Raw genomic sequence first — 11786 nt, 5'->3', positions numbered from 1 at the left:
TCCCCTCAAAATGAATTATTTTTTAGACATTTCTGCTTAATTCATCACTCAAACCACTGCAAGGGGCTGTGCCGGGAAAGGACAGATCCAGGACGTCTTTGTGTGTCCTGTAGGGAATCCTGGAGAGGGTGGATTCGATTCTCTGCTGGGTTCAAGGAGGCAGGATCCCAGCTGTGCTGCAAGAGCCGATGAAATCCTTGGGGAATGACCCCGTGGTTGTGAACTGGGTGTTGGGAAGAGCCCCATTTCCACAGGGAATGGATCCTCCCAGGGAGGTGTCAGAGCAGTTCCCATTCCCACAGCCTGCCCCGCTCTTTGTTCCTGGGTGGGTTGTTGGTTGGGGTTTTCCTGCTGCCCAGGGAAGGTCCCGAGGGAGCAGCACAGGTTGGGGACAGAGCTCGGCTCTCACAGAGCTCCCAGGAACAGAAGGGACTCCCCCAAACTCCCCAGTTCCATCCCGGAATGGTTCTTCCAAAGGAGGATTTTCAGCAGGGATGAGGGAGCTGAGCTTTGGTTTTTTGAGGGGTGGGAGCAAATCCCTGCAGATTCCCTTGGTGGCTCGGAGGGGACCGGGCAGGACATGGAATTATGGAATGGGATGGGATGGGAGGGACCTGAAAGCCCCCCCAGTTCCTTCCCCCAGAGCAGGTGGCTCTAATCTGGCCTTGGGCACTTCCAGGGATGGGGATTCCACGGCCTCTCTGGGCAAATCTCAGAAGGATTTTATCACAAATCACATATCAGAGACCCCCCCAGGGTAAAACAATTCAGGGCAAGGGGAGTTCAGTCCAGAGGGAATTCACTGCAAAGTGAATTTACTGCAGGGGGAGTTCACTACAGGGGGGAATTTACTGCAAAGTGAATTTACTGCAGGGGGAATTCAGGGCGGGGGAATTGAATTCACTGCAAAGTGAATTTACTGCAAAGTGAATTCAGTGCAGAGTGAATTGAATTCAGTGCAGAGTGAATTTACTACAGGGAGGATTCACTGCAGGGGGAATTCAGGGCAGGGGAAATTCAGGGCAGAGTAAATTGAATTCACTGCAGGGGGAATTTACTGCAGGGAGAATTCTCTGAGAAGTGAATTCAGTGCAGGGGGAATTCAGTGCAGGGGGAATTGAATTCACTGAAAAGTGAATTTACTGCAAAGTGAATTTACTGCAGAGTGAATTGAATTCACTGCAAAGTGAATTTACTGCAGGGAGGGAATTCAGGGCAGGGAAAATTCAGTGCAGAGTGAATTGAATTCCCTGCAGGGGGAATTTACTGCAGGGGGAATTCACTGTAGGGAGAATTCTCTGCAAAGTGAATTCAGTGCAGGAGGAATTCAGTGCAGGGGGAATTCAGTGCATAGTGAACTGAATTTACTGCAGAGGGAATTCACTGCAGGGAGAATTCTCTGCGAAGTGAATTCAGTGCAGGGGGGAATTCAGGGCAGGGGGAATTGAATTCTCTGCAGAGTGAACTGAATTTACTGCAGGGGGAATTCAGGGCAGGCTTGGCTGTGCAACGTTTCCCCGCCCGGCACCGACCCCTCTCCTGAAGCAGCAGGGTCCGGACTTTCCCGAGCCCTGCTGGGAGCGAAAGAAGGGCTGGGAGCGCTCCCGAGGGACGGAGTTTTCCCGAGGCAGGGCTGTTGAGTGACAGGCGCTCGGAACGGTGTTTTCTCCCCGTGCCCGCCGTGACTCATCCTCACCTCCCGGGGCTCGGGGAAGGCGACGAGTCTGGATGTCTCCAGAGGCAGGAGAAGGCGACAGTTATTCCCAAACAATCCCTGTTGCTGAGAACCTCCTGCATTGTCTCAGCAGGGCGTGTGTGGGGGTGAGTTCACCCTGCAGAATGCTGTCGGACATGCCAAGCCGAATTCATCAGAGGGGAGATCCACCTCAGCCAACCCAGCCCAGCCCGGCATAAAAGGGCTCTCCCAGCCCGTGCCCGGCGCAGGTTCATCCCTCTGCTCATCCCGCCCACTCCTCGCTCGGGGCCAGCACCTCCGCTCCTCTATTCCATCCATCCATCCATCCATCCCAATCCCAATCCCAATCCCAACCCCAAAGCCCGGCCATGTCTCGCCAGTCCACCGTGCGGATCCAGCGGGGCCGGAGCGGCTTCAGCGCGGCCTCGGCCGCGGTGCCCGGCACGTGCCGGACCAGCTTCAGCTCCTGCTCCGTCACCCGCCTGGGGGGCTGCGGCGCCGGCAGCGGCTTCGCCAGGGTCGGGGGGGGCTTCGGCAGCAAGAGCCTCTACAACGTCGGCGGCTGCAAGAAGATCTCGGTGGCTGGGAGGGGTGGGAGCTTCTACGGAGCCGGGAGCGCCTACGGGGGCGGCTTCGGCAACCTCGGCTACGGGTACCCCCCCTTCCCGGCGGGGGGCATCCACGAGGTCTCCGTCAACCAGAGCCTCCTGAAGCCCCTCAACCTGGAGATCGACCCCAACATCCAAAGGATCCGGAAGGAGGAGAAGGAGCAGATCAAAACCCTCAACAACAAGTTCGCCTCCTTCATCGACAAGGTGAGACCCGGGCTCTCCCCGGAATATCCTGCCCCCGGGGGGGGTTTTTCCTGCTTGACGGGCACATCAAGGAGGAATAGAAGCGAGGGGTGAGGCTGGAACTCCCTGGGAACTCCAGGGAATGGCACCTGTCACCCCGTGGTTGCCAGGAATTAATCACCTCCTTTAATCCTCCTCGTCCCACGGGCAGCGGGGAAAGGGAAGCTCCAGGAGACAATCCCGCCCTTCTGGAGACTTTTGCCTCTGTCCACTGAGCCCCGAGAACAGATTTTCAGCTGATTAAAGTGAGATGGAAGAAACCCACCTAAAATGACCCCAAAAATTGGCAAAAGGGGAGAAGCAGCTCCTGTTGCTTGAGTTCCCTCAAGGGCATTTAAATCCGTCACTGCAGCAGCACCAGAATGTTTGGGGTTTTCAGCTCGAAATAGGTCAAAATCTGATCCAAAATCTGCCCATTTCACTGAGGAACCAGAAATCTGCTCCCTTTCTGCTCTGCTTGAGCAGCTCCTCTTTGGCTCGGAGGAAAACGCTGCAATGTTTTGGAGCTTTAGTGGGGTGGGGGAACTCTAATGAAGGCAAGGAGAAAACACACCTTAATAACGTTACTTTAATGAAAGAACAAGCCCCGCTTTGCTCCTTATCTGATTTTGCACACACTCCTCACACAAAAATCCACAATTTAGCAGAGCAACGAAGGGCAGGCAAGAAAATCAGGGTGGTTCCAGAGTTCGTGACACTGAGCAGGGTCCCTGCCCCCAAACAGCAAATGGTGCCCCTGCCAGGTGAGAATTGGGCTGAGAAAAACAGCTGGAAGGAGAAACCCACCCACCCCCCCCAACCCTGAGCTGGTTCTGAGCTCCCACAACCTCCCCCCTTCCCAACCCCAAACTGGTTCTGAGCTCCCACAACCTCCCCCCATTCTCTGAGCTGGTTCTGAGCTCCCACAATTTCCCCCCCCCCGTTCCCAACTCCAAACTGGTTCTGAGCTCCCACAACCTCCCCCTGTTCCCAACCACCCCTGAGCTGGTTCTGATCTCCCACAATGTCCCCCCCTCACCCCTGAGCTGGTTCTGAGCTCCCACGACCTCCCCCCCTTCCCAACTCCAAATTGGTTCTGAGCTCCCACAACCTCCCCCCCTTCTCTGAGCTGGTTCTGAGCTCCCACAACCTCCCCCTCTTCCCAACCCCAAATTGGTTCTGAGCTCCCACAACCTCCCCCTCTTCCCAACCCCAAATTGGTTCTGAGCTCCCACAGCCTCCCCCCCTTCCCAACCAACCCTGAGCTGGTTCTGAGCTCCCACAACCTCCCCCCTTCCCACCCCTGAGCTGGTTCTGAGCTCCCACAACCCTGAGCTGGTTCTGAGCTCCCACAACCTCCCCCTCTTCCCACCCCTGAGCTGGTTCTGAGCTCCCACAGCCTCCCCCCCTTCTCTGAGCTGGTTCTGAGCTCCCACAACCCCGAGCTGGGTCTGAGCTCCCACAGCCTCCCCCCCTTCCCAACCCCAAATTGGTTCTGAGCTCCCACAACCTCCCCCTCTTCTCTGAGCTGGTTCTGAGCTCCCACAACCTCCCCTTCTTCCCAACCCCGAGCTGGTTCTGAGCTCCCACGACCTCCCCCCCTTCCCACCCCTCTTTTCCAGGTGCGGTTCCTGGAGCAGCAGAACAAGGTGCTGGAGACCAAGTGGAGCCTCCTGCAGGAGCAGGGCATGAAAACCGTGAGGAACAACCTGGAGCCGCTTTTCGAGACCTACATCAACAACCTGAGGGTGCAGCTCAACAGCCTCCTGAGCGACAAGGGGCGGCTGGAGGGGGAGCTGCTCAACACCCAGTACCTGGTGGAGGACTTCAAGAAGAAGTAAGTCTGGGGGTGCTGGGGGGTGCAGCCCTTTTCCCCACCCTCAAACCAGCTGGGGGGATCCAGGGGAGCCCCAGGGAAACCCAGGGATTCCCGGCAGGGAAAGCTGGGATGGTTTTGGTTTTTTTTTTTCTCCGGGAGGAATTTTCCCAAGGAGAAGTTTTCCCAGTAACGGGGTAACACATCCCAACACACCAAACGTCCAGGGGGTAATTTAAGGCAGGATCAAAGGCTTATTAACTAAATTGCCTCCTGAGAGAGAAAACAACTGCACGGGGAGTTTCAGGGCAGCACGTTTGGTTTGCTGAAATCAGCAGCAGCAGAGGATGAGTAATGGCCAGAAACGAGTGGAAAATGAGGGATCTGCTCGGATGGGTTTGATGTCTTGTTTTAACTGGCTCGGCTTCGTGGTCTCTGCTGCGGGAGAAAAGAGCCTCGTATGCAAAACGCTCTTGAGGAAGTTCATTCCTGCGAGGTAAAATCACCTCCCTCTGCTCCTGCCCAAACAAACCCTCCTCCTGCCTCCCTGCCCCAGGTACGAGGATGAGATCAACAGGAGGACCATCGCCGAGAACGAGTTCGTGACGCTCAAGAAGGTGAGGGAATGTTCCAGAACACCAAGGGACGGCTGCCTGGGGAGCTCCAACTCCCCTCCCAGGCACGAACCCATCCGTAGATCCATCCAGTCGTATTCCAGCCCCCTTTAGTTTTTGGTTTCGTGGTTCTTCCCTGGAGCGTTCCTGCAGCTGTGCCTGTTCCTAGTTTGCTGGTGGGGGCCTAACCCCCCCAAAACTCTCTCGTCCCCCAGGATGTGGATGGTTCCTACATGAACAAGGTGGAGCTACAAGCCAAGGCAGACGCTCTGACCGAAGAGATTAATTTCCTGAGAACCCTCTACGAGGCCGTGAGTCCAAAACCACCCCAACCCTCGTTAAGAGCTCCTCTGCCCCCATTCCCCCGAAAGCCCCGGATTTCTCCCCCCGGGAGGTGCCAAATCCTTTCCCTCTCTGGGGCCACACCCGAGCTGTTCAGATCCCGATCTGCAGCCGCCTCTCCCTGGCCCGGGAGCAGGGAAAGGCCTCTCCCGAGGAATCACCTCCCCCTGTGCCCTTGGCAGGAGCTGTCCCAGATGCAGACCCAGATCTCCGACACCTCGGTGGTGCTGACCATGGACAACAACCGGAACCTGGACCTGGACAGCATCATCTCCGAGGTGAAGGCGCAGTACGAGGACATCGCCAACCGCAGCCGCGCCGAGGCCGAGTCCTGGTACCAGACCAAGGTGAAGGGCCCGGGGGGTTCCGTGCTCCAATCTCCATGTCTTGTCAGGAACAGACACAGACAAACCCCAGCTCGGCCCAGGAAACCTCCTCGGAGGTCCCGTTGCACAGCTCGGCTCTGGCTGCGGGGCCAGGATCCGGGAGGGGGTCCCATGGGCTCAGGGAGGGGCTCCCGTGGGCTCAGGGAGGGGGTCCTGTGGGCTCAGGGATGGGGTCCTGTGGGCTCCAGGAAAAGGTTCTTGTGGGCCCCAGGAAAAGGCTCTCATGGGCTCCGGGAGGGGGTCCTGTGGGCTTCAGTGGGGGCTCTCCCATGGGTTCCAGGGGGGGCTCTCATGGGCTCAGGGAGGGGGTCTTGTGGGCTCAGGGAGGGGGTCCTGTGGGCTCCAGGGGGGTCTCTCCCGTGGGCTCTGGGAGGGGGTCCCGTGGGCTCCAGAAAAGGGCTCTTGCAGGCTCCAGGGTGGGGGTCCCGTGGGCTCAGGGAGGGGCTCTCATGGGTTCTGGGAGGGGCTCCTGTGGGCTCCGGGGGGGGCTCTCATGGGCTCAGAGAGGGGGTCCCGTGGGCTCAGGGAGGGGGTCCCGTGGGCTCCAGGAGGGGCTCCTGTGGGCTCAGAGAGGGGGTCCTGTGGGCTCCAAGGGGGGCTCCCAGCAGCCCGGGGTGGCTCCAAAGGGGGCAGATTTTGCCCTGACATTTTGTCCTGAGATTTTGTCCCTCTCCCGGACAGTACGAGGAGCTGCAGGCCACGGCCGGCAGGCACGGGGACGACCTGAGGAACACCAAGCAGGAGATCTCCGAGCTCAACCGGCACGTGCAGCGGCTGCGCTCCGAGATCGACAGCGTCAAGAAGCAGGTGAGGAAGGGGCAGAAAACCCCCCGGCTTCGACCAGTTTAACCCCTGACTGACCAGGGAGAGAAAGGAAAAGGTTGGAGCCAACCTGGGAACGTTCCTCGAGGTTTGATCCTTTTTCGCTCGGAAGGAGAACTGGCACTAAAACCAGTTGAGCTGATGGTGCTGGGATAAAGCTGAGGGGGCTGGGATAAAGCTGAGGGGGCTGGGATAAACACAATGGTGCTGGGATACCCCTGAGGGGGCTGGGATAAAGCTGAGGGTGCTGGGATAAAGTTGAGGGTGCTGGGATACCCCTGAGGGTGCTGGGATAAACCTGAAGGTGCTGGGATAAAGCTGATGGTGCTGGGGTAAAGCTGAGGGTGCTGGGATACCCCTGAGGGTGCTGGGATAAACCTGAAGGTGCTGGGATAAAGCTGATGGTGCTGGGATAAAGCTGAGGGTGCTGGGATACCCCTGAGGGTGCTGGGATAAAGCTGAGGGTGCTGGGATAAAGCTGAGGGTGCTGGGATACCCCTGAGGGTGCTGGGATAAAGCTGAGGGTGCTGGGATAAAGTTGAGGGTATTGGGATACCCCTGAGGGTGCTGGGATAAAATTGAGGGTGCTGGGACAAAGCTGAAGGTGCTGGGATAAAGCTGATGGTGCTGGGATACCCCTGAGGGTGCTGGGATAAAGCTGAGGGTGCTGGGATAAAGTTGAGGGTATTGGGATACCCCTGAGGGTGCTGGGATAAAACCTGTAGGTGCTGGGATGAAGCTGAAGGTGCTGGGATAAACCTGGTGGTGTTGGGATAAATCTGATGGTGCTGGGATAAAAGCTGGTGGTTTCAGGGGAGGTGAAGAGCAGTCTGGGTGTGGTGTGGGGAGCTCAGGGGCGGGTCTGTCTCCCCCAGTGTGCCAACCTGAAAGCCGCCATCGCCGACGCCGAGGAGCGCGGGGAGCTCACCCTCAAGGACGCCAAGGCCAAGCTGGCCGAGCTGGAGGACGCCCTGCAACAGGCCAAGGCCGACCTGGCCCGGCAGCTCCGCGAGTACCAGGAGCTCATGAACGTCAAGCTGGCCCTGGACATCGAGATCGCGACCTACAGGAAGCTGCTGGAGGGGGAGGAGTGCAGGTGGGGGGACACACGACCCTTCCCGGTGTTTGGGGGGCACAGGGATGGGGGCACGGGGGGTGCTCGGCGTTCCTGGAGTGCTGAACGAAGCTTTAAGGGGGGCAGGGGAGGGGAAGGTTGTCCCGGGTAATGGAAATAACAAAGAAACCCGCCCCATTAACTACGCCGCGATTTAATTTTTCTCCCCGAAAGCCCGTAGGAAACGTGTCCTGCTGTTCCCCCCCAGCCTCCCCAGGCTCCTAACCCTGTCCCCTTGTGTCCCCTCCCCAAACAGGCTGGCTGGAGACGGCGTCCCGGTGAATATCTGTAAGTGCCCCAGTCCCTATTTAAACACCCCCGTGTCCCCGCGCCCGCACGCACTGAAAGCCTTTCCCTTCTCTTCCTCCTCCTCCTCCTCCTCCTCCTCCTCGCAGCCGTCACCAGGACGACCGTGGGCTCGGGCTACGGGGCCGGGAGCAACCTGAGCGTGGCCGGGGGGATGTGCGGGCTGGGCAGCGGCTTCGGCTGCGCCCCCGGCCCCGGGGGGAGCAGCGCCCTCGCCGCCGGCAGCAGCTCCAGCGTGAAGTTCGTGTCCACCTCCTCCACCCGGAGGAGCTACAGGAGCTAAAACCCCTCCCTGCAGACGCCGTCACGCGCCAGGAACCCCGAAACCCCCCCAAAACTGCGGGGTCGGCAGAGCGAGGGGCCGCCTGCCCTGCCCCCTAAGCCTTGTCCCGCGGGAGCCCCACTTTAGGAACTCTCTCTCTCTCCCCGCTGGCCCCGGGCCGCGAGTCCAGCCGGTTAAAATTCGCTTGGGTCAGCTCAGCAGGGTGTTTTTGGCCGGATTTTGTACATAAAGTGTGTCTCGTCCCGTGACCCTTCGTCTCCTCTTCGCTCGCCGGTGTTTGTCTGAATAAAACATGCACGCCTAATTTATTCCATTTCGCGGGGCCTTTTAATTAAAGGGGCGCAGCAGCGAATGCAAATGAGGGGAACGAGCGCTCTGCCCCGGGCCCTGCCCAGTTCAAGGCTCCGATTTTTGCTCCTCGCTCGGATTTTAGGGAATTTCTCCCTCAGCAGCCAGAACACGCCGGCACCGCCGAGCCCCCGGGGGAAGGGGGGGGGGGTTGGACGTGGATTTCAATATTCCAGGGAAAAACCCCGGGAGCCAAAGGCGGGACGCGCCGAGGCAGGAGTGGGGCACGGGGGAAAGGTCGGAGCTGCACCCGCTTCCAGCCCGTCCTGGATCCCGGACCCCGGGGCTGGGTCCCGGTGCCGGGTGTGGGACGGACCTGCACAAACCCCTGACGGGGGGGAAATAATTCCCAGGGGAGTCAGAGCGACCACACAGCTTGTTCGGGGAGCCCTGTCCCCCTGGGCTGTCCCAGCTGAGCCTCCCAGTCCTCCCAGTCCGCTCAGAGCACTGGTCACACTGGTTCAGGGGTTGGGTCTTGGCACTGGCACTCCCTCTGCTTTGGCTGCAACGGGTGGAGGGGCAGCTCTGTGGGCAGGGTCAGCTCTGTGGGCAGGATCAGCTCTGTGGGCAGGGTCAGCTCCAGCTCCAAGTACAGGATCAGCTCCATGGGCAGGATCAGCTCCAGCTCCAAGTACAGGATCAGCTCCATGTACAGGATCAGCTCCATGTAAGGGATCAGCTCCAGGTACAGGATTAGCTCCATGTACAGGATCAGCTCTGTGTGTAGGATCAGCTCCATGTACAGGATCCATGTACAGGATCAGCTCCAAGTACAGGATCAGCTCCATGTACAGGATCAGCTCCGTGTACAGGATCAGTTCCAAGTACAGGATCAGCTCCAAGTACAGGATCAGCTCTGTGTGCAGGGTCAGCTCCATGGGCAGGATCCATGTACAGGATCAGTTCCATGTGCAGGATCAGCTCCAAGTACAGGATCAGCTCCAAGTACAGGATCAGCTCCAGCTCCAAGTACAGGATCAGCTCCATGGGCAGGATCAGCTCCATGTACAGGATCAGCTCCATGGGCAGGATCAGCTCCATGTTCCACTCCACAGGAATTATGGATCATGCCCAATCCATAATTCAACACCCTGCTCTGAATTAGTTGTGTTTGTCCAGTGGACACAAAACAAAACCACTAAGAAAGAGATTTCACTGCTGGGAAGTGAAAAGTCTTTGAGATCCAACGTTTTTAGGACACATTGGAGACGAGGTTTTGCTTTGGGAAGGTGGGCAGAGAGCCCAGAGGAGGGGTGGGGGTTTGAGATGTGGGGATTTGAGATGGGGAGGAAATAATTGGGAAGTCAAAGCAAAAAAACTTGTGGCTGGAAAAGCTGCAGAGGGCCGGAGCTCCTGCTGGAACATGGGCTGGACCAACAGGAGCCGCTGGAGGGAACATCCCAGCCCTGCCCCCGAGTTTGAACAGGGCCAAGGGAGGAGCAGAGAAGCTCTTTTGGGAAAATACTCCCAGATTTGGGGAAGTGGCAGTGCTGGAATGACAGACTGGACCGAGGGTTTCCTTCCAGACCAGCAGTTTTCCATGGTTTTCTAGGATGCTCCAAACTCTGCAGGTGCATCCCTGAGGAAATCCTGTTCCTGAAAACTCACAGGCCTGGCTGTGGGGCTGCTGTGGGGCTGCTGTGGGGCTGCTGTGGGTCACTGTGGGGCTGTTGTGGGTCACTGTGGGGCTCTTGTGGGGCTGCAGTGCTGCTCCAGTGCTGCTCCAGTGCTGCTCCAGCCCCTCTCCCTGTGGAACCCTCCCTGGGAAGGATCAACCCCCTCGCTCTGAGCAGCCCCGGGGCCAGGTCAGCCCATGGTACAACCATGAGGATACAGGATAACACGATCCCAGAATCCCCGAGGCTGGAAAAGCCCTCCAGGACCATCCTGCCCACCCTGTGCCCGATGCCCACCTTGTCCCCCAGCCCAGAGCACTGAGTGCCACGGCCAGGCCTGATCCTCATCCAGCCCCTGGGAGTGATTCCTGATCCTCATCCAGCCCCTGGGAGTGATTTCTGATCCATCCCCTGTGGGTGATTCCTGATCCATTCCTTGTGGGTGATTCCTGATCCCTGAGGTGATTCCTGATCCATCCCCTGTGGATGATTCCTGATCCATCCCCTGTGGGTGATTCCTGATCCCTGAGGTGATTCCTGATCCATCCCCTGTGGGTGATTCCTGATCCATTCCTTGTGGGTGATTCCTGATCCCTGAGGTGATTCCTGATCCCTGAGGTGATTCCTGATCCATTCCCTGTGGGTGACTCCTTGGACCCCTCCAGAGATGGGGACTCCATCCCCTCCCTGGGCAGCCCCTGCCAAGGCCTGACCACCCTTTCCAGGAGGAAATTCTTCCTCCTGTCCAACCTGAGCCTCCCCTGGCCCAGCCCGAGGCCGTTTCTTGTCCTGTCCCTTGTTCCCTGAGAGCAGAGCCCGACTGCCCCCAGCTCCCCCCTCCTGTCAGGGGGTTGCAGAGCCAGAAGGTCCCCCCTGAGCCTCCTTTCCTCCAGGCTGAGCCCCCCCAGCTCCCTCAGGACTTCTCTGGTCACGCTCCAGCCCCTCCGTGTCCTTCCCGTGGTGACTCAGGACCGGACCCAGCCCTCGAGGTGTCCCCAGTGCCCAGCCCGGGGGCACAGCAGAGGATCCACAGCCAAAGGCACCTCAGGGAGGTGCCACCCCCTGTCCCCACAGCCGGGGCAGCACAGGGATGGCAAAGCCTTTGGTCCAGCCCAGGAGAGCTGGGACCAGCAGGGTTGTTCTCCCGGGGCATCACAGGGGGCACAACCAAGGCCCGGCTGCCCCTGGTCACCATGTCCAACTGCCCCTGGTCACCATGTCCAACTGCCCCTGTCACCATGTCCAACTGCCCCTGGCCACCACCTCCCTGTCCCTGTCACCACCTTTCTGCCCCTGGCCACCATGTCCAACTGCCCCTGTCACCATGTCCAACTGCCCCTGTCACCATGTCCAACTGCCCCTGGCTACCACCTCCCTGTCCCTGTCCCCACCTTTCTGTCCCTGTCACCATCTCACTGTCCCTGTCACCCCCTCTCTGTCCCTGTCACCCCCTCCCTGTCCCTGTCACCCCCTCCCTGTCCCCTCCACCCCCTCCCTGTCCCTGTCACCCTCTCCCTGTCCCTGTCACCCCTTCCCTGTCCCTGTCACCCCCTCCCTGTCCCTGTCACCCCCTCCTTGCCCCTGTCACCCCCTCCCTGTCCCCTCCACCC

General features: G+C 59.0%; 1 protein-coding gene across 1 annotated transcript; it reads left to right on the top strand.

The window, feature by feature from the left end:
- The first annotated feature begins 2021 nt into the window (after positions 1–2021).
- LOC127461243 (keratin, type II cytoskeletal 6A-like) lies at positions 2022–8520 on the top strand. Its single transcript, XM_051768873.1, has 9 exons — positions 2022–2511; positions 4152–4366; positions 4902–4962; positions 5175–5270; positions 5484–5648; positions 6369–6494; positions 7385–7605; positions 7880–7911; positions 8019–8520. Exons 1-9 carry the CDS (start codon positions 2065–2067, stop codon positions 8210–8212), a joined length of 1557 nt encoding a protein of 518 aa, XP_051624833.1. The 5' UTR covers positions 2022–2064; the 3' UTR covers positions 8213–8520.
- Positions 8521–11786: the final 3266 nt, after the last annotated feature.

This window comes from Manacus candei, unplaced genomic scaffold, assembly GCF_025592945.1.
Source record: "Manacus candei isolate 608988 ecotype Guabito, Panama unplaced genomic scaffold, ASM2559294v1 h1tg000098l, whole genome shotgun sequence".
Lineage (NCBI taxonomy): Eukaryota > Metazoa > Chordata > Aves > Passeriformes > Pipridae > Manacus > Manacus candei.
The sequence above is the reverse complement of the archived record's forward strand: the minus strand, read 5'-3'. Positions and strand labels throughout refer to the sequence as shown.

Bases quoted from the DNA above. Each gene is read 5' to 3' on its own strand.
- LOC127461243 (XM_051768873.1), top strand. From the start codon at position 2,065: ATGTCTCGCCAGTCCACCGTGCGGATCCAGCGGGGCCGGAGCGGCTTC. The intron at 4,367-4,901 runs GTAAGTCTGGGG...TCCCTGCCCCAG, and splicing joins GTGGAGGACTTCAAGAAGAA to GTACGAGGATGAGATCAACA. The intron at 5,649-6,368 runs GTGAAGGGCCCG...TCTCCCGGACAG, and splicing joins AGTCCTGGTACCAGACCAAG to TACGAGGAGCTGCAGGCCAC.